Below are 19,896 nucleotides of genomic sequence, written 5' to 3' on the forward strand. Positions count from 1 at the left end.
AGTTAATAAAGATGAGATAAAACCTGAACTATCAGTTTAAACATCATAATTATAATTATTATTATTATTATTATTGTTATCACCACCAGTCACCATCCCTCAGCCGTTTAAACCCCCACAAATGGTAATGAGTCTGTTTCTCTGTGACAGCTGCAGCTGCGTCAAACTTGACACAATCACTCCAGGAAATGAGGTGTGATGATTTCAAAATAAAAGCATACCATCTAACGTGGACATTAGCCATTATAAGCTTCTAACACAATTTAAAAAAACAAAACAAAATACTTCTTATGCCTTTAGTGTAAAGAAAAAACAACAGTCTAATTATATATTGACCAGATCTTTCTCCTCAGTGTGTCATCGGTTTCACAACAAAAATGATAAATGATAATATGCTACAAAAACGTAATTATGACCGTTTTCATCCTATTTTGTGGATTAAAAAACTAAAAGTTTGTCGAAGAAAATCCATGGAAACACAATTCGAAACAAATAAAGAATCTTGAAATATCATAAAACTTATTAATGCCAGTGGCCTCCGTAAAGTACTAGCGCCACCTTAAGTACACACAAAATACTTGAGGTGCATTCCATTTGTAGTCGGAACTCTGAGCAACTTCACCAACATAAAGAGCATTGTTATCGACAGACTGGTCTTGCCAACAGTGGCTAGCCCCGAGACAGACATCGCCCAACCCCAAGATGGCCGCCAATCGAATCAATAGTACAAACAAACACTGCTAATTTTACTGTTAACTGCACTTCTGACGTGTTTGTTTCACAGTAAATCAGTCGTACACATGGTACTGTTTAAGTTTTAACTGTAGACGATGTTAGCGACTGATTGCTAACAATGGCTAGCCCCGAGATACATTTGCTTTTCCAACTTCTTGAGTGAATATATTAACAATATACTCCCTAATAAAGTCACAGCGCTACAAGACGTGATGCCTCTGAACACAGTTGAGTAAGTTGGATTTCAGGTGCTTAATGAAAGTTTCTCTTTCTTTCTTAGACATTTTTTTTGGCCTGTTATTTTTGCTTTATTATGTTTTTACAATGTTTACATTTCACTCACTGCCTCTAAAAAATGGAAGGATGTGAATAAGTGTATGTGTGTGTTCTTATATTTTATCTTAGATTTTCAAAGAAAAATCCACATTGTGATAAAAAGAAATCGAAATAGGACAAGATGAGAAACTATATCGCGCAGCAGGTACAGGTAATACAATAAAATGCCAAATGTCACAAATTCACATTTTTAACAGAATCACGTCATGTGACGTCCTGCGCTCCAACACAGATAAAAGAAAAAACTCGTCCTTCCGGACTTCCCCCGCGGCGGTGCTTTTATCTTGAAGGTCCCGGGCGGAAGCGGCCGCTGTAGTCCCTCGTCACTTGACACCGGGTAGGCTGCGGCTCCGCGGAGCAAACATGGACGTCACATGTGATAGAATGACCTAAACATGGTCGTCGCAGTGTTCAGCGGGAAACAGCAGCAGTTACGACAAGGTACGACTCACCTGCTCACACCGACACCGTCTTTCTGTGTCCCCGGCACCGTCACGTCTGTCAGCCGGGCCGCGCCCCCCCTTACCCTACTCCCGGTTAGCTAGCTAACACCGGGAAGCGTTAGCAACAACAGACGGACCGTTTAACGGGAACCACTGGAGCGCCCATTATCGGACACGCCTCCGGTGCGCTTCGTTCGTTTTTCTCGCCGACATCTCCGAGCCTCAGCCCCCGCCGAGGTGAGCACGACACACGGAGGAGGTGCACTGGACATCCAGCCGCTTCTGCTGTATGCGTACGAGTGACAACGTACTCGTATTTCTTTTCGTCGCGTTATTGTCCTGAAAAAAAGACGTTGCGTGTCAACATAAATGCGCGACCCCCCACCGCCCCCCCCCCAAAAAAACAACAACTAACGCATAAAAACGTAACAGGACGTCAGCAGCAAGTACAGTGCACGGTCCGATAATGGAACCCGTCTCCCCCGACTCTTGATTTAGCGGGGTGGGCAGCCTCCACTGTCTGTCACGCGACCACACTGACGCAGCAGGCGCGAGGAGGACACGCACGTCGCCTGGACACTTGGACAGTGGGACAAGCACCGGACGGTTTTTTTGTGTGTTTGTTTTTTTTTTATTATTATTACCGAAGCCGCGAGCGGTGCCGCGGGGGTGAAAGGAATAAACGCTTGTCCGATAATGGAACCCGCTGTAGCTGGAAGGTGGCCCGAGGTTTAAATCTCCCAACAGCAGCTGCTCTTCTGTCTGTCTACGGTAAGACAGGTCCGTATGTCCTCATGTCTCTCTGTCCACTGTCTGTCCTGCAGCCTGTTTCTCAGATTTAAAGGAGGACAGAGTTGGTTGTGAAAACAAGGTTTTTTTGTGGGGAAAAAAGGAGAAATAAAGACAATTTTTGTCAAAAATGTCTCTCTGGACTTTGGTGCGAGAGAGTGAGCGTTCAAACATAGAATCCTCTGGTGTTGGTGTGCCACAGCGCCACATACAGGCCCGGCATATGTATAACAGTGTTTAAAGTCATGTTTTTTAGATGAAGACATATCACATTTTTTTTCAAAATGGCACAAAGTTAAAAGATAGTTTTACGCTTTGTTATTTTTTGTGTGGAACATTATGTGAACGCTCCCTTTAAGTCTTCATAGACACTTTTATCTTCAGACTCCACGCAGGTCTGTGACACACAACTCTCTGCTGAACTCTGTCAAACCAACCGTTTTCAGACTGAAACTGAAAACGGTTTTTGTGTGTGTGTGTGTGTGTGAGGTCCAGAACACGTACAAACCTGTCTTTGTGGGGACATTTTGTCAACTTTAAAGGACTTTTTCAGTTGTGTTGAGTTGTGATGGTTAAGGGTTAGGGAGTATGGTAAGTCTATGATGTGTCTTCAGTAAGATGTAAGTGTGTGTGTGTGTGTTGGTTCCTGCTGTGGCGTTTGGATCTGCGTCAGAAGAACCATGTCGCTGCTCATGCATGTTCTCCTTCACTCTGCTGCTGCTGCTAAATACACTGCTCTGAGGCTAAAGACGCACAAAGTAAAAGCACCGACTCACCTACAGAAAGCGCTTGATTACAGGTTTTCCTGAAAGTCACGTGACTTCATTCACATTCAGCTGCCGGGCTCGTGTGATTGGTCCTCCTCTCAGGTGTTAAACTTGTTGAGAGAGAGAGACAGAGAGAGAGGGTGACGTCAGGCTCGTCAACAGTGTCAGGACTTGTCTCTGTAGAGACGGAGTCCAATTTTCTCTCATTTCCAGAAATCACATGATAAATATTCATCACTGAGCGTTTACACTCTTAGTGTAAATGTGGGATTTTTTTAGCCATTTAACCGTAAAAATCTGCACCTACTTGAGTCTGTGACATCTTAATAAGTATTTTTGCTGCTTTATCTCGCCTTTTAAATAGCGTTCTCTGACCAGAGAGTGAAGTTTGTAAACTGTCTGCTCTCTCGCACCAAAGTCCATAGAAAAAAATCAGCATTTTTAGCCCGTGGACACATAGAAGGTCCCGGTCTACTGCTGCTTTGTTTCGTACTTTTATGTCACTTTGTCGATTCCAAATTTCAATTTACTGACGGAGGCAAGAGTGGACTGTGATGTAGAATGAATGATTTTCTCTGCGGGTTTTGGTGTGAGTGGAGAAGTGTGTTTTAACAGTGAAATAAATCAGTGAACATAATTCTTCAGGTGAGTGTTTTTGTTAAGTGGCAGCTGCAGATTTACCCAAGGGCAGGAAAAGTGGATGCAGACAGATTAATATTTCAGATTAAAAGCACATCACTTGTGGGTGGCTGAGCTTATGCATAATTGATGAAGTAAATATTAATCGGTGCTCTCTCGTCGTCGTTTTGTGGTAGAAGTGAAATACTAGTGTGGATAATTAGTCTGCACAACATTTAAAAATAAACAAGTGTCAGATGCATTCAAAGGAGTTCACACAGAGTCAGCCCCCCCCCCCCCCCCGTGTTTGTCAGTATATCAGTGTTTAGATCTCGTGTCACCTGGAGGCAACGGCAACAGTGAGCTGGTAAAGTGAGACGACCACAAACAGGTTGGAGTTAGTTTGACTGAAAACACAAAGAAGAAGTGGGAGTCGATTCAGATTCCATGTGGTCACGATTTGATTTAAAAATAGATTTTAGCTTCAAATAACGTTGTCTCGACTCACAGTTGATTCAGAGCAAGTAAGATCTTTGCTAGTTAAGTTTCAGTGTGGATGAACAGAAACTGAGACTTTCATTTTGGAAAACCCAGTCTCACTGTGGATGAACAGAAAGTCTGCGGTTTTGTTTACTGTGTGAAAGAATAGAAAGCTGAGACATTTATTTTGAAAACTGCTGGTTTGTGTTTTAGTGTGGATGAGCAGAAACTGAGGATTTCATTTTGAAAACTCTAAGGTCGATTTTTACTGTTGATGAACAGCAGAAACTGAGACTTCTATTTTGATACCTGCAGGGTTTTGGTCTAGTGTGGATGAACCTGAAACCAAGACTCTTATTTTGAAAGCTCTGAAAATTAGACTTTCATTTAGAAAATACTGACTCATTTTGAAAACTCCATGGTTATGTTTATTGTGTGGATTAATGGAAACTGAGGCTCTGTTTTAGTGTGGACAGACCTGAATGCAGTGATGGGGACTAGACCGCCTATGCCGAGTCCGAGTCAAGACCGAGTCTTTGAAGGGTCGACACAGAGTCGAGACCGAGTCGAGACCGAGTCGAGACCGAGTCGAGACCGAGTCGAGACCGAGTCTTCTGCCTATTTTTATAAACTGCTTCAACAGTGCTGCTCTGTCATCAACATGTTAAGCCCACCCTGACTTTTTTTAATCATAGTTAGGACATAACATGAACATAAAAAAATGCGTTGGTCTCGAGGACTCGGTCTGAAATTACAAGTCCTTCTCCTCCCACTGTGGTCCGAGTCCGAGTCAAGACCATGTCTTTGAAGGAACGAGTCAGAGACGAGTCTGAGACGAGTCCGAGACGAGTCCGAGACTCGAGACCGGACTCGAGTACTACATCACTGCCTGAATGGTCACGTGAGCTGTGTTTTCTGGTGTGTCAGACGTGAAACTGTGGATTCAGTGCAGAGAGCTAAGAAAAGTTCTGTCGTCATGAAATCAGAGTAAATTCTTTAGATGAAGTAGCTTTTATATTTGGGGGTAAAAAAGAGCAACGTAAACATGAGCAAAATCAAGCAGAAAATGTCATTTATTTCAGATAAACTTTCACAAGTCTCCTGCTTATAACCTGAAAAACTGGTGTTTTCTGCTATGCTGTAATGACGCTGGTCTTTTTGAATGAAACAGGCTTTGCTAATCAAAACTGAAGCAATGTAAAAAAGATTTGGAAGAATCTATTTAGGATAAGTGTTGTTTGTTATTTGACATCTCTATAAAGAAGCGTTTACAAAAAGTTGCCAATATTAAATTTACTGCTCAAAAAACCCACGTCTTGTCCCCTGTCCGCCCCTGCGCTGCTGCTGTATACACACAAAGGCTCCCTCAGTGAGTGTTAGTTTTGCCTGTTTTTCAGACGAAGGACGCTGCAAACAAATACCGCTTTATCCTTTCTGTTGATGAAGATTTAGGGGCAGAATAATAACGACAACAGTGAAAACAAAAGTTATCCTGGCAGGTATTGGACCCAGTGAACACACACACACACCCACCGCCACCCGTCTCTGGGTATAAGGGGGCGGCGGCCATGGCGTGTCCCAGCATGCACAGGGTGAGAGGCAGCGTACGCAGATCAGTGTCTCTCCGACATTTTTAGAAAGTAAACTTTAAACATCACAGGTTGGATCTTTGCTGCAGACTCGCCGCTCTGCATTCCTGCTGCTGCTGTGCTGCGTTCACTGTCCCGCAAAACTCCAGCTTCACTCTCTGTTTTGATTTGATTGCGTAACAGCCTGGATGCAGTCGCAGAAGTCCTCATAGTTCATTACTGAGGACATGGACACACCCTTTGTCTGTTGTTGAGTCACAGCTCTGTGTTTTCACTGGTCAGAGTTAATCTCAATTTCATTTTATTAAAAAGTACTGTCAGCCTGTTGTGAGTCTACGATCTCACAAGAATATGTTTTGCTGCGACCAAACTGAATCTTTCACTGTCCCACACCAAAGTCCGTAGAGGCACACAGGAGTTATTGATCCACTGCTGAGGCATCAGGGAAGTTCAATGTCTTATTTTGTGACTCTGTTGTTTGAAACCCTCTGAAATCCCTGCAAACTAAAAATGCTTCTTTTATCAATGGACTTTGGTGCTGCAGAGAAAACGCTTCATAAACTTTACTTACTTGTTAGAAAAGTCTCTCTAATAGTGAGAAAAGCCGGCAGAAGATATAATCTACTGTTAAGTATGTTTTTTTTTATCAATATGTCAATATATCAATATGTTGGTTAACAGTAAATAAGATTCAGTCCCTGCTAATTCTATGAATTCCTGTTGCATGAGTGGAACGGCTGTCACTTTTTTAAATTATTCAAACTTTGATAATATTATTATCTCACGTCCTGTTACTGTTAATGTGTTACGACAGTTGTGGAATGACCACTGAAGAACTGAAGATGACATAAAAAGGTGTGTTTTATTTAACAGAGTTAGCTAATGGAATGAAAGATAACATAAAATATGTGTATTTATCTTATAAAAATAACAACATTAAAAAACGTTTACGATTAAAGTGCCTAAGAATAACTACTAAAACAAGATGTACTATAAAAACATGTATTTTATTTTATAAGAAATACAAACTAAAATGTACGGATTCGGGCCACATGTAACAAAATATTGGAAACAAAATTCAAAGTTTATCTCAGAATCAGAAAAAAAAGTCAGAATTGTGACTCTTTCTGCAAATTCTTTCAAAAAAAAAAAGAAGTCACATGTGTGTCTAATCTGTACAAATCAGTGACGGGATGGTTATTATTAATTTGTTCAAACTTGATTTTTGGAAATAGCCAAAAGCCTCTAATATGTGGCCGAATAAGACTGGAGTTATTGTTGCTTTCACTTCAGCAGCTTGATCTGAGTTTGTTTGTGTTTGTTTATTTTCCCTCGCTCGTTGTTTACGTCACAAACGTGATGTGATCTAATTCAGTTTGGACGTCCTCTCGTGTTGGGTGTCCTCATCCCTGTGCTGGTGGACATTCTAAATTTAGACGGTTTTAGACATTTAAAACCCGGTCCCGGACTCTGCCGTCGCCTGGTCTCCGTGTGAGTCTGAAGTGGTCTGCACAGCCTGAGTCACGGTCAGCGTTCACTGCGGAGACGTTTGAGTCCTTGGAGTTCAGCAGCAGAGAGACTCACCAAACACGTGTGTGTTTTTTAAAAGAGGCTTTAAATAGCCGGACCTGGTGTTAGCAGTTCTGACACAACCTGTGCCGAGGCCCCGCGGGGCGTCCTGTCACTGCCTGAGTCCAGAACATATGGACAGTAAATCTGCAGGGTTGTGTTTTAGAACCACAACTGTTTATTTTGAAAACTCCTGCAGTTGACAAACAGAAAATAAGGGTTTTATTTTCAAAAAGGCTGGCGTTGTGTTTTGTTGTTGATGAACAGAAACTGTTGAACAGAGACTGTTATTTTGAAAGCTATTGTTGTGGATCAAAAAACTGCAGAGTTATATGTGGAAAACGGAAATTTAGACTTTGATGCATGCAAGGTTTTGTTCTAATGTGGATGAACTGAAACCAAGACCTTTATTTTGAAAGCTCTGAAAATTAGGCTTTCATTTAGAAAATACTGACGGTTATGTGTTATTGTGGATGAACAGATACTGAGACTATTATTTAGAAAAGTGCAGGGCAATGTTTTAGTGTGGATAAATAGAAATCAGTCAAACTGTTGTTTGAACTTTGGGGTTGTGTTTTAGTGTGGATGAACAAGAGTGTTCAATTTTGAAAAAAGAACTGAGATTTTTACTTTGCAAATTGCAGGGTTATAGTTTAGTCTTGATTAAGGGAAACTGAGACTTTAATTTTGAAAACCCCTGGGGTTGTAATTTTGAAAAGTCTTTACTGTGTGGATGAATAAAAAAATGAGACATTTATTTTAAAAACTGCTGGTTTGTGTTTTACTGTTGATGAACAGCTGAGGCTGAGACTTTTATTTTGAAAACGGCCAGGCTCGGTTTTAGTGTGGCCAAACAGAATAACACGTTTCAACTCACTGATGACGGAGTGATTAAACCTCCTGTGTGCTGGGAGGTAAAATTGCTGGTTTTCTCTGTGGACTTTGGTGCAGGCGAGTGAGCGCATTCACATCGTGCCACAAACAGTGATTTCTTTCTCTGTGTGTGTGTGTGTGTGAGAGAGAGAGAGAATATGTGCTGCCTGTTTATAAGGTGATAAAATGGCAGCTTTTTCGAGTCAAAGTCATGTGACAGGAATGAGGTTTGAGTGTTTGTGTGATTTCGAGCTTGAATGAACCAAACGACAAGGAAATCATTGACGGATTGATTGATAATTAAAATCACCAGTAACCGCAGTGCTGAGCATGTTGATCAGTGAGACGCTGTGACCCTCTCCCCACAGACAAAGAGCCTCTGTGGTCCATGACACCCCCCGTACCAGTTAACACACAGCTCTGTGTGTGTGTGTGTGTGTGTGTCCTTCCGTCCAGGTATTACTAATGTTGTGGGGACCTAAACCTGTTTACACAGTCACATGATGGGCACTTGTCTTCCTTGTGGGGACAAAGGGGTGATATCTCCGCCTCCAGCATCTTACGTTCACGCTCTTGTGAAACTGTGTAAATGACAGAACACGACACCGTACCACTTCCTGTGGCAGCGTTTCCGACAGTGAGACGAAGAGTCATAAAGACACATTTATCTCTTATCATCAGCTGAATTGCAGTAGGCTGCGTTGTTTTTCGGCATATGATATAATTCCAAACCAAAGTTCTGATTGTTTTAGGTAAATAAATCTCTATCCAAGTGTTCTGGTTCTGCACCACGGTCTCAAACTCACGTTCTCCCCAAACTGAAGCATTTCCTCCCTGGTTCACTTTCTCATTGTCGGCGTTTTTAGCTTTTGTCGGTTGTATATCGACGAGTGTGGGGTGGTGCCCCTCCCACATGTGGTCGTTTTTACTGAGGTGATCGATGAGATTACTGATGTGCTGCGGTAACATGTTACTCCACCTGCACATGTGAAACTAATCACGTTTGTTTCAGAGTGTATTTGAAGTGCGGGACAGCCAACCGTCGTAGTTTCAGACCTGATCTGTTTCAGACCTGATGGTTCTCTGGTCTAAGGTGGTTTACACACCTAACAGTCTCCGCCAGACTTGGTTCAGTTGGGGGCTGGTCCCAGTTGGCTTTCACACTTCAGTGAAACAAACCAAACCTTCTGAATAGCGCGTTCCCCTCCTCGCCCGAGGGGGCGCTGCATCAACAACCACAACCAAGGAGAAGACGAGACAAACAATGAACAAGAAAACTCATCTGTTGGCTCTATTTCTCACGTACGTGTGTTTTGCTTGTGTTTACCCACAATGCCCTGCGGTGTAGTCCGCTTCCTGCATTGCGTTCACTTTAAGCTAACCGAGACCGATGTTTATTTTTAGGCGGAACCAGAGTTTGCTTCCTCGGTACGGATCAGAGTTCTGTTGCGCGTTCACACCAAACCAACCGGACTTTCCGAGCAAACGAACTCGGATTCCATTTAGACGGAGCTGCTGTGAACGACTCTTTTTTTCTCGAGAGGTGGAAATAAACCAAACCTGACACAAAATTACAGAATTGGCCTCTGCAGGAACCACAGCTGACAGCAGACAGAGGCAGGTCACAGCAGCAGTAGCAGCTGTTGCCAATTATTAATAACATGTGCGGAGAACGACTTCCCCTTTTTTCAGGCGTCTCACTTCCACTTTGCTGAAGTCCTGACTGGACAGATTCATAAAAAAAGATCAGTTTCAGACAAAACTATCTGCTGCTAACTGAAGGCTGAGCAACGTATCGATATCATATTTATATTGTGACACGAGACAAGATATCGTCATACTGTGGTAAAGTATCTGTGATGACTTTTCCTGGTTTTAAATGGTGTTGCATTCATAATAATCATATTTATTAAAAGTAAAGTAAAGTCACTTAATAACACAATTTTTTACGCATAAGTTCCACCGAATTTCACGAAACTTGGTGGAAAGATGTTATAGAATGAGATGAACAAAAAAAGTCGACCGTAACCATGGCCTCAACTCAACAGGAAGTCAGCCATTCCGAATTTTGGCGTCCATTGTGGCGGTTTGCGCCCTATGTAAATGAGTGAACTCGTCCGAGCATGTTTGTCGTACCAACACAAAAAACGCCCCAATTTGTACTTGACACATCGAAGGTGAAAAGTTGTCGAAAGGTTTTGCAGATTCAAAACAGCGTGGCCACGGCAACCCTCGGCGTTAGGGTGAATTTCAACCATTCGCCACAAAACAGGAAGTGCCCTATGACTTCAGCAAACATTTAGTTCCACCGAATTTCCCGGAACTTGATAGGCAGATGTTATAGACCGTGACGAACAAAAAAGTCGACCGTAACCACGGCCTCAACTCAACAGGAAGTCAGCCATTTGAAATTTTAGTGTCCAATTTGACGATTTGCACCCACATCATTACACATCAAAGGTAAAAAGTTGTCGAAAGGTTTTTGCGGATTCAAAAGTGACGTCAGGGAACTGCTGCACTCACGAGGAGACGCGAGGGCCCTATCATGACTGCGTGCTAGTTATATAGTTAACTCATTTAACATTGTGGAGTTTGTACAGTAAAACATGGCAATAAACACAATTTTCTTCGATATTTAAACAAACCACTGTTTATTAAACGTCCCGTACCTGAGTTTTTAACCACACAGTCACCACGACGCCTGACGCACGCGGTGAAAATAAAGGTCAGTGGGCAGCTGTTGCACTGAGGTGACCTCTGTCAGTGAGGAAATGTGGTACATCTCTCTGGGCTTTCCACTGTGTGTGTGTGCGCGTGTGCAAGGTTTCCATTGTTACATCTAAAAAGGGAAGTGAGTGATTGAGTGAGTGTGGAAATCAGCTGTTTCAGCTCAAACTGTTGTCGTCGTGGTCGTCCCACAGTCGACTCCCTCTGGGTCCGGTGTGAGCTGAGCGCTTGCGACAGCTCGCGTTCACTTTACGCCCACTGTCAAAGTGGAGTGCAGCTGCCGTTTCCATGGAAACGGCAGCTGCACTCCACCAATATAACGTACTCTGAAAAGAAAAGAAAGAAAGAAAAGTCCCCTTTGTAACGTGCTTCACCGCAGCATTTCCTGTCACCTGACCTTGGCTGCATCATCAGTAAGCCCCACCTCTGACTATTCACCACCTTACCCTGACTATTCTAACCTTTTGGTGATGGAGAGCATCTGTGTGTGTGTGTATGTGTGTGTTAGAGTAACACACTGACACTCACGTCCACTTCACAAACTGCTCACCTGGAAAATGACGTTGTGTAAACCACTCACTCTCCTACACCAAACCCCATAGAGAAAACCAGCGTTTTTTGCGTGGAGGGGACCCAGGAGCTGCTGGTCTACTGGTGCCTCGTGTGGTGAGTTTGTATCAGGGAAGTAAATCCGTGTGAAAAGCTGAACTCTTACTATCAGAGGCATCAGTGGATCCACGACCCCTCTGTGCTGTCGTGTAAAATTGATGATTTTCTCTATGGGGTTTGGTGTTGGGAAAAACCTGGACTCTGCTGCTGCTGCTGCTGCTGCTGCTGCTGCTGCTGCTGCTGCTGCTGTGTCACGAGGAAGTCATCGATGAACAGGAAGCAGGCAGCCTCCTTCCTGTTTGCCGGCTGACCTGTGACCCACTGGTGGGTTACAAGTCAGCTCTTCCTCATTATCCTTTTTTTTTTTTTTTTCTTTTCCAAAGTCCAACTCTCACTTTCACACACACACACACACACATACACATATCTCTGTGGTTTACAGAGAGGGAAGGAAATCAAACGTTCTGCTAACAGGACAAAATGTTACAGCCATGTCAGATGAAACATGTATTTATTTAAACTAAAGCCATTTGCTTGATTTATTTGGCACACGTTTTTAAAGTGTAAGATAATGAGGTGGTCAGAAATGAAGACTGAAGCTGAACAGACCGCAGAGCGTGTGTTCAGCTGTCACTCATCACTGTCGTCGTTTGTCTTTAATGGAAGAAGATAAACTGGTTGATCGGGAGAATTCGCGCTCATAAAACATGGTTTATAATCTGATTGTTTGACAGGAGCTCGCTGCAGGTGTGAGGTGATGACGGTCTCATTGTCTCTTTGGACACATTGAGGAAATGGAAAGTTGATCTGACTTGTGGCCTTTAAATAATTAATTCAGAGTCTCTCTCTCTCTCTCTCTCTCTAGTGGAGGGTAGTCAGGCGACGGCATGACAGAGGAGAAATGTCCCCAGCTGGTGGACTACTTTGTAGTGGCCGGTCTGGACCCCGGGGGCCAGTGGAGGCCCCTGGATGACGATGGAAAAGCCTCGTCCTCGTCTTCCTCCTCATCCCCGTCCTCATCGTCCTCAGGCTCGGCGGGCCGGGCGGTGGAGCCGGTCACGGACCTGGTGGTCATCGCCAAGGGGCTCGGGGAGGAAGTGCCGGAGGGCTTCACGTGCATCGAGAAGACGCTCGGCGGACACTCGGCCGAGCTGAGCGCCGGCCTCATCAACAACCCGCATCTTTACCTGTGCTACCGCCGGGGACGAGACAAACCGCCCGTCCTGGACCTCGGGTGAGGCAATATTCCACTGATTAATCAGTTTTACTCCACAGAACATGGGAAACAGAGGTGCTTCTGGGTCTTTTTGCGAACTGAAGAATACGTTTGACAGTTGATGTCATTGTTTCACAGAGTTTTCCGACAGGAAACTGAATCTTGTACACAACAACTCTCCTGCACCAAAGCCCAGAGGGGCCCCGCTGTGCTCCTGCTGCCTCGTGTGGTGGGTTTGTGTCGTTCAGCTAAATCCAAAGACAGGATTTCAAACACATAAGTCACAAAATCAAACCTGTGGAGTGACTGATGGAGGCAGCAAGTGGATCAACACACTCTGGGCTTTGGTGTGGGAGAGTAAACCATTCATCACAAGGTCAAACACACTTCAGGTCCCATGTCGGGAAATTCTGTCTCAGGGAAAGATGAAGCAGGGAACATATTCTGAAGATTAAGACACTTAAGACCAGGTGTAGATTTTAGTAGGTAAGCGTCTGAAGTGGCTAAATTCCCCCCTGGCTTTCAGAGTTATTGTTCTGCAGAGGGACTGAGAGTGTGCTGGACTCTGCTGGGTTTACTTCGCGCGATGCACACAAAGCTTACACTTATGTAATAGAGAGGATTATGTAAGGCAGTGGTGGGCAGATGTGTGTGTGTGTGTGGTGTCGCTTCCCTCCGACTCTGCTCGGCTGTTTACTTGTTTTAATTATTCTGGATTACATGTGTGTTTGACCATAAAGAGCTCAATCCTCAATTACACCTTTATTCTGTTGTTCATAATCTGAGACGCAGCTGACAGACACTGCGCAAGTAAAGTCTGACAAGGAGCCGATACTTTAGTTCCTCCCTTGAAGAAATGAAGTGTCAGGTTTCTCTAAAAACTGAGTTTGTGAGGTTAAAGGGATTTTAGCCACTTAAGCTGCAGAGATTTTATTTGGTTAACCTTTTCTTAAGTCTTAACTGTATCTAAAGAATTATGTCTGCATTTGTGTCTAACTGTAAACTGTAGTTTGTAATCCGTTCACTCCCCCACACCAAAGTCCATAGAGAAAACCTTGGTTTTTAGCTCACAGGCGACGGGAGCTGCTGGTCGACTGCTGCCTCTTGTGGTGAATCTGAACAAAGGATTTCAAACACAGAAGTCACAAAATATCACATTTGAACGTGAATGAATGAGGCAGCAGTGGATCAACAGCTCCTGTGTGCTGTGACGTAAAGTCTTTTCTCTATGGGGTTTGGTGTGGGAGAGTGAGTGGTTTATAAAGTGCCACAAACTCCTGTTTCCACTGGGAAAAGCTAATCTTAGTTGTTTCCTCTTGTGTTTCTGCTCTGCTTTGAAGTTGAAGAATGTTTAGACACAGCAGAAGAATAGAGAAGTTCATATTTTTTATGTGTAATGAAACTTCATGGAAACCAAAGAGGACCAAGGATGGGAGCCTTGAGGGACTCCACGTGAAAATGATGGTTTTTCAGACTTCCTGTGCTTGTCCCTGCAGGGTTCTGTATGAAGGGAAGGAGAAGCTGAAGCAGAGCTGGTACGTCATCGAGACAACGCCCTACAGCCGATCGGCCAGCCTGAGCGCCGGTGGCGGCCCGACCGCTCACCGGGTGTTCCTGACGTATCGCCGGGCTCTGGACTCACAGGGCCTCCACACGCTGGGCGTCACCGACATCTCCCTGCTGCTGCCCAGCAAGGGGGAGGTGGCGCCGCACACTTTCTCTCGCGTCGAAAAGAACCTAAACACCGGCATGGTACGGCCCGGGTGGGAGGTGGGAGAAAAAATACATTTTAAATGTGTGACTCAGCGGTTCAGTTTGTTGTGTGCTTGCTTTTGTGTGTCCAGTGGGGTCCAGGCCTGTACCTGTGCTACAAGAGAGCAGTGGCCAAAGCCAACGCGCTGGTCTACGAAGCCAGTGAGTATCTGTCCTCGCCGTCTCATCGCGGCTGCAACTGCACGAGAAACTCAAACACACGGACACAAATATGAAATCTGTTACATTAGTAAATGTTGCTGTGTGTGTGTGTGTGTGTGTGTGTGTGTAATGAAACCTCAGGGATTCAAGGATAACTAAAGGACAATAATGAGAACGGGTCCCTGTGACCTTTTCTTCGTCCTCGACCACATTTAAAGAAAGTTTCACTTGGACTAACTGAGTAAATCTTAAAAAAAAAGTCATGGTGGCTTCATAAAAAGTGGTTTTGACCCTGGTGTTGAGTCTGGAAACAAAATGGACTAGTTCTCACTGATCCCAGTTCCACTTGGAGTTTTTAAGACTGTTTTTATGTCAAAAAAACTGCTGCGGCCCAATGATAAAACACTGCAGTTGTGTTGTGTTGAGACTGGATCTGTCTGTGTGTGTGTGTGTCAGGTCTGATCAGCCGTTACCCTGAGGAGGACCTGGAGGCGTTCCCTCTGCCAGAGTCCGTTCCAGTCTTCTGTTTGCCGATGGGCGTCACTGTGGAGAGCTGGCCTCTGAACACAAAGTACCAGCTGCCCGTCTTCTCCACCTTCGTCCTCACGTCCGCCTCCGGGGACAAGGTGAGCGCGGCAGCAGAGACGCACACAGTCCTCACACTCGTCCTGCTGAAGAACGACCGATCGATCCTCTGCTCCCCTCTTCCGCAGGTTTACGGTGCCGCCATCCAGTTCTATGAGTCCTTCCAGAGGGAGCTGCTGTCGGAGCGACAGAGCGTGAGGCTGGGTCTGCTCAGTGTGGTGGACCGGCGGCCCATCACCAGCCGCAGCCTGCAGGTGAAGAAGAGCATCTGTGTGCTGTCACACTGGCCCTTCTTCAACGTCTTCCAGAAGTTTCTCACCTTCATCTATAGATACTCCATCTCTGGACCTCACGTGCTGCCACTAGAGAAGTCAGTACACGAGGAAGATTCTCATTTTTTGTTCTGTTTTGATGAAATTTCACTTCATTTGAGTGACGTTCTCTCTTTTTTTTTTGCGTCTTGCTGCAGACACATATCCAGCTTCATGCACAACGTCCCGTTTCCTTCTCCCCAGCGTCCTCGCATCCTTGTTCAGGTACAAACCCAAGGCTCTATTGGCTATAAACTGTATTATCAGGTATCATCAAGAGTAGAGCTGCAACTGACGATGATTTTCATAATCAATTAATCTGTCGATCATTTTCTCGATTCATCGAGTCATCGGTTGGTCCATAAAATGTCAGAAAACGTTAAAAAACATTGATCAGTGTTTGTCAAATGAACATGTGTGAGCCATGATGACCCAAAATCAGTAGCGTACAGTGGGGTTTCAGTCAGGGCCTTCAGTAAAAAAAACAAAAAAAACAGGCAACCATAGCGCACACGCACACCCCTGCGCATCTATAGGCTACTGCATCATTACCACCACATCTTCCGTTATGTCACTCAGCAACGCAATTTCACAAGCCACTATATGACACAAAAACAAGCTTTCACATAAGCACAGGCGTCAGCTACGCGGGGAACACGTCCCCGGCACTATTTATGATCAACAGTTTTGTCCTCACCACTTCTAAAAAATGTTATAAATTTATCATTAACACTCCAACTACCGGACATTATGTACCTCTTCGGTGTAGGGCTTCCTCTTAAAATAATTTCCGTCTTTTCTCCAAACGATCGCCGTGAAAAGTGCACACGAAGGAGATCAGAAACATGATGGATCGTGGTGTTAATGCAGTGACCATAGCTTACTTCAAAACCCGCCACAGGTTCAAACGTCGTTGATGACAACAGCGGGGGCTAGCGCCAGACACATCGCTGGGCCCGGGGCCTTCTGTCACTATGCATCAAATTTTGATTGGCTGACGACCCACGTCAGTCAAAGTTATAACCAAATAGGAAATGGCAGCTTCAACGAAAAGCCAGCAATACTACTAGAGCAGGTCCACGGAGCTATGATGCGTTTAATGACATATGGAAAATCCAGCTCAGCTTCACAAAAAATAACCATATTCTTTCTGGAAATATAATCATAACATACTGAAAAAGTAATTGAATTCAGACACACATTTATTTGATTATTAAAAAAATCCTGCAATCTCTCTTTGACACTATCTACTATTATTTTAAAATATTTTCTTGTTTTGCTCAAAGAATAAAATCTGGTGTGAAAAGAAGAATCCAAAATATTTTGTTAATTTCATGAAAGAGGAAACTAAATGACCTCTGAAGCTTACAGTCGCTACAATCGGTGATTGTTAACCGAAGAATATTATTATTATTATTGCGATCTTTTCTTCTAATCCACTGATGATAATCTGAAGTCTGAGTTTCAGGTGGATGATCTGTGTTTGGTGCAGGGAACACACTTTGTTCTGTGTTGTTGTTTTGATTTCCAGCAATTTTTACAAAACACTGTTAATGATCTTGTTTAGATTCAGAGACGCAGAGAAAAACATTCAGAAGAATTTAAGTACATTTTTAAATCTGATTGTGTGTTTGTGTGTCTTTCAGCTGTCTCCGTATGACAACCTGCTGCTGTGTCAGCCGGTCTCCTCTCCACTGCCACTCAGGTCAGTTTCCTGCTGCAGAACCAACAGCAGTGAATCTTCATCTTCCTCCTCATCGTCAGTTCTTTTGCAGAAGCTTCATCAGATCCAGGATAGTTGTGTATTTATCCACAGAGGCTCGCTCTCACTGTTAGGGACAGAAAAAAAAACACATGTGACATTTCAAGAATGTGTTTTCTACTTGATCTCACGGTTAGACCGACTTTTCCGCGAGAAACTGCAGTTTGTAATGCGCTCACTCTCCTGAACCAAAGTCCATGTAGAAAATCAACACTTTTAGCTGCAGGAGTCAGAGGAGCTGCTGGTGTGCCGCTGCCTCGTGTGGTGACACTGTAACTTTGGTAAATCCGTACACAATCATTTAAATGTTGACATCACAAAATAAGACTTTTGAACTCACCACGGAGGCAGCAGTGGATCTGCGACCAAATCACTGTTTTTCTCTCTATGGGCTTTAGTGCAGGGGAAGTGAGTGACTTTACAGCGCAACACAAACTTTATTTTTGTCTGTGTGTGTGTGTCAGTGGTGCGAGCTACCTGAAGCTGCTACAGAACCTCGGTCCAGAAAACGCCTGCACGCTGCTGCTCGCCGTCCTCACCGAACACAAACTGCTGCTGCACTCGCTACGGCCCGACGTCCTCACGTCTGTCAGCGAGGCGCTCATCTCTGTGAGACCCCCCCCCCCCCCACACACACACACAGGATAAAAAGTGAAGACGTTACTCTTTGATAAACGTGCGTGTTGTCGTCTGCAGGTGAGTTTCCCGCTGCGCTGGCTCTGTCCGTACATCCCTCTGTGTCCACTGCAGATGGCCGACGTGCTGCTGGCGCCGATGCCTTTCGTCGTTGGCGTCCACTCCAGCTACTTTGACCTGTACGACCCCCCCGCAGACGTGGTGTGTGTCGACCTGGACACCAACACCATCTTCCAGTGAGTCATCCATCACTTTTGTGCTGTGTGATTGACAGCAGGGCTGACTGAGCTGTGTGTGTGCCCCCTGCTGGCCGCCAGTGTCCACAACCAGAAGACAAGGAAAAGTAGCTTTTAGCTGCAACTTCATTTATTTTGGGGGGAAAAAAATGCTCTGAAATGAGTGCAGTGATGAAAACATGGATCACTGTTAATGAAACTGTCCTCGTCGTTCCTTCTGTCCCTCGTCTCAGGTCGGATGAAAAGAAGCCGTTGTCATGGCGATCATTGCCCAGGAGGCCCGGCAAGGCGCTGTTCAACACTCTCACCAGCCTCCACAAGACCCTGGAGAAGAGTGAGTGATGCCTCGCAGCCGTCACTCACTGTCGTTAAAAGACTTGCTCTGTGTCTAAAGCTGCAGCGCCGCTGTTTTTGCAGTTTGCACACCTGGCCAGGAGGAGGCGACACTGGAGTTCCTGCTCACCGACTACGACCAGATCTACCGGCGTCAGAAGCAGCTGGAGCTGGAGATCCAGGAGGGCTTTCTGCGTTTCATGAGCTGCCTGCTGCGAGGATACCGCTCCTTCCTGCTGCCCATTACGCAGGCACCGTCCGACACCACCACTGACTGCAGTTCCCTCTTCAACCTGCAGGGTGAGCTCTCTCAGACTTGACTTGTCTTATTTATCTTTTATCGGAGGCGTCTTCAGTTCTGACCGGTTTTGGCCCCTCCTCTCCTCCTCCAGGTTTCCTGAAATCTCGCGATCGGACGCAGCAGAAGTTTTACAACCAGCTGACGAGAACCCAGATGTTCACTCAGTTCGTCGAGGAGTGCTCCTTCGTCAGCGACCGCCACGCCTGCCTCGAGTTCTTCGACGAGTGCGTCCAGAAGGTTAGATGATTGAGGTTAAATGTGTGACACGGGGGGGCGTGTCTCAGCGACCGCAGACATTGACGCCGTGTGTTTCCAGGTGGACGTGGAGAAGCCGGAGGAGGTGAGGTTGATCGATCTGGACGAGACTCACAGCGGAGAACACACCGTCTTCATCATGCCCCCAGAGGAGCCGCAGGAAGCGGACGGCTCAGAGTGTCCCGCCCTCTACAGGTACACAAAACAAACATGTGAAAAGCTTGAATGTGTCTGTTTCCCACACTGATGACGGGGTTTGATTTGTCCTCAGCTATGAGACGTTCCCCGCTCTGAGGCCCGAGCTCTTTGACCAGCCGCAGGACCAGCTCCGCCCCCCGGCCAAAGGCAGCGCCCCCAGTAGCCCTGCCCCTCGACGCACCAAACAGGTACATAGAGATTTGAAACACGAAATTTGAGTGTAGGGGTTTCACACCGTGACCCAGTTTTCCGAGGAGGAGGAGGCTTCTGACTGCATCATATCATTTTTATGACTCGTCATGAATATTTCACGCACATTATCAAATATTTACACGTCACAGACTTTGAGCGTTGGTGTGTTTTTCAGGGTTTAAACGTTAATAATGGAAATTATTCTCGTAAATGAAAGTGAAAAATCACCAGTAAAGAAAAAACGGACACTTTTTTTTTATTTATTTAAAATGACGTGTAAACATCTTTTGATAAAGTTTCCTGTTGCAGCTGAATATTCCTGAACTCACTCAAAAAAACAGCTATTTATAATTAAAACATTATTTTTGCTTCATTATATCTGAAGCTGACTGACATGATAGATTGATCTCTTCTGTTTCTTG

General features: G+C 44.8%; 1 protein-coding gene across 5 annotated transcripts in view; it reads left to right on the forward strand.

The window, feature by feature from the left end:
- Positions 1 to 1,371: 1,371 nt before the first annotated feature.
- The window catches only part of LOC131471248 (DENN domain-containing protein 4B-like), a 29,289-nt gene continuing 10,764 nt past the window's right edge, over positions 1,372 to 19,896 (forward strand). For 2 of the 5 annotated variants that reach the window (XM_058647701.1, XM_058647706.1), the window contains exons 1-15: positions 1,381 to 2,285; positions 12,401 to 12,769; positions 14,248 to 14,503; positions 14,596 to 14,665; positions 15,122 to 15,291; positions 15,379 to 15,620; positions 15,720 to 15,786; positions 17,208 to 17,266; positions 17,788 to 17,932; positions 18,020 to 18,195; positions 18,429 to 18,529; positions 18,613 to 18,828; positions 18,921 to 19,066; positions 19,146 to 19,279; positions 19,356 to 19,470. In XM_058647701.1, coding sequence (XP_058503684.1) covers positions 12,423 to 12,769; positions 14,248 to 14,503; positions 14,596 to 14,665; positions 15,122 to 15,291; positions 15,379 to 15,620; positions 15,720 to 15,786; positions 17,208 to 17,266; positions 17,788 to 17,932; positions 18,020 to 18,195; positions 18,429 to 18,529; positions 18,613 to 18,828; positions 18,921 to 19,066; positions 19,146 to 19,279; positions 19,356 to 19,470 — 2,244 coding nt within the window. In that variant the 5' untranslated portion in view covers positions 1,381 to 2,285; positions 12,401 to 12,422. Of the gene's footprint in view, positions 2,295 to 11,400; positions 11,593 to 12,400; positions 12,770 to 14,247; positions 14,504 to 14,595; positions 14,666 to 15,121; positions 15,292 to 15,378; positions 15,621 to 15,719; positions 15,787 to 17,207; positions 17,267 to 17,787; positions 17,933 to 18,019; positions 18,196 to 18,428; positions 18,530 to 18,612; positions 18,829 to 18,920; positions 19,067 to 19,145; positions 19,280 to 19,355; positions 19,471 to 19,896 lie in introns of those variants that run through there. The other 3 variants (XM_058647704.1, XM_058647703.1, XM_058647705.1) reach the window with 3 other exon arrangements.

The sequence above is a fragment of the Solea solea genome, chromosome 13, assembly GCF_958295425.1.
Source record: "Solea solea chromosome 13, fSolSol10.1, whole genome shotgun sequence".
Classification (NCBI taxonomy): Eukaryota; Metazoa; Chordata; class Actinopteri; order Pleuronectiformes; family Soleidae; genus Solea; species Solea solea.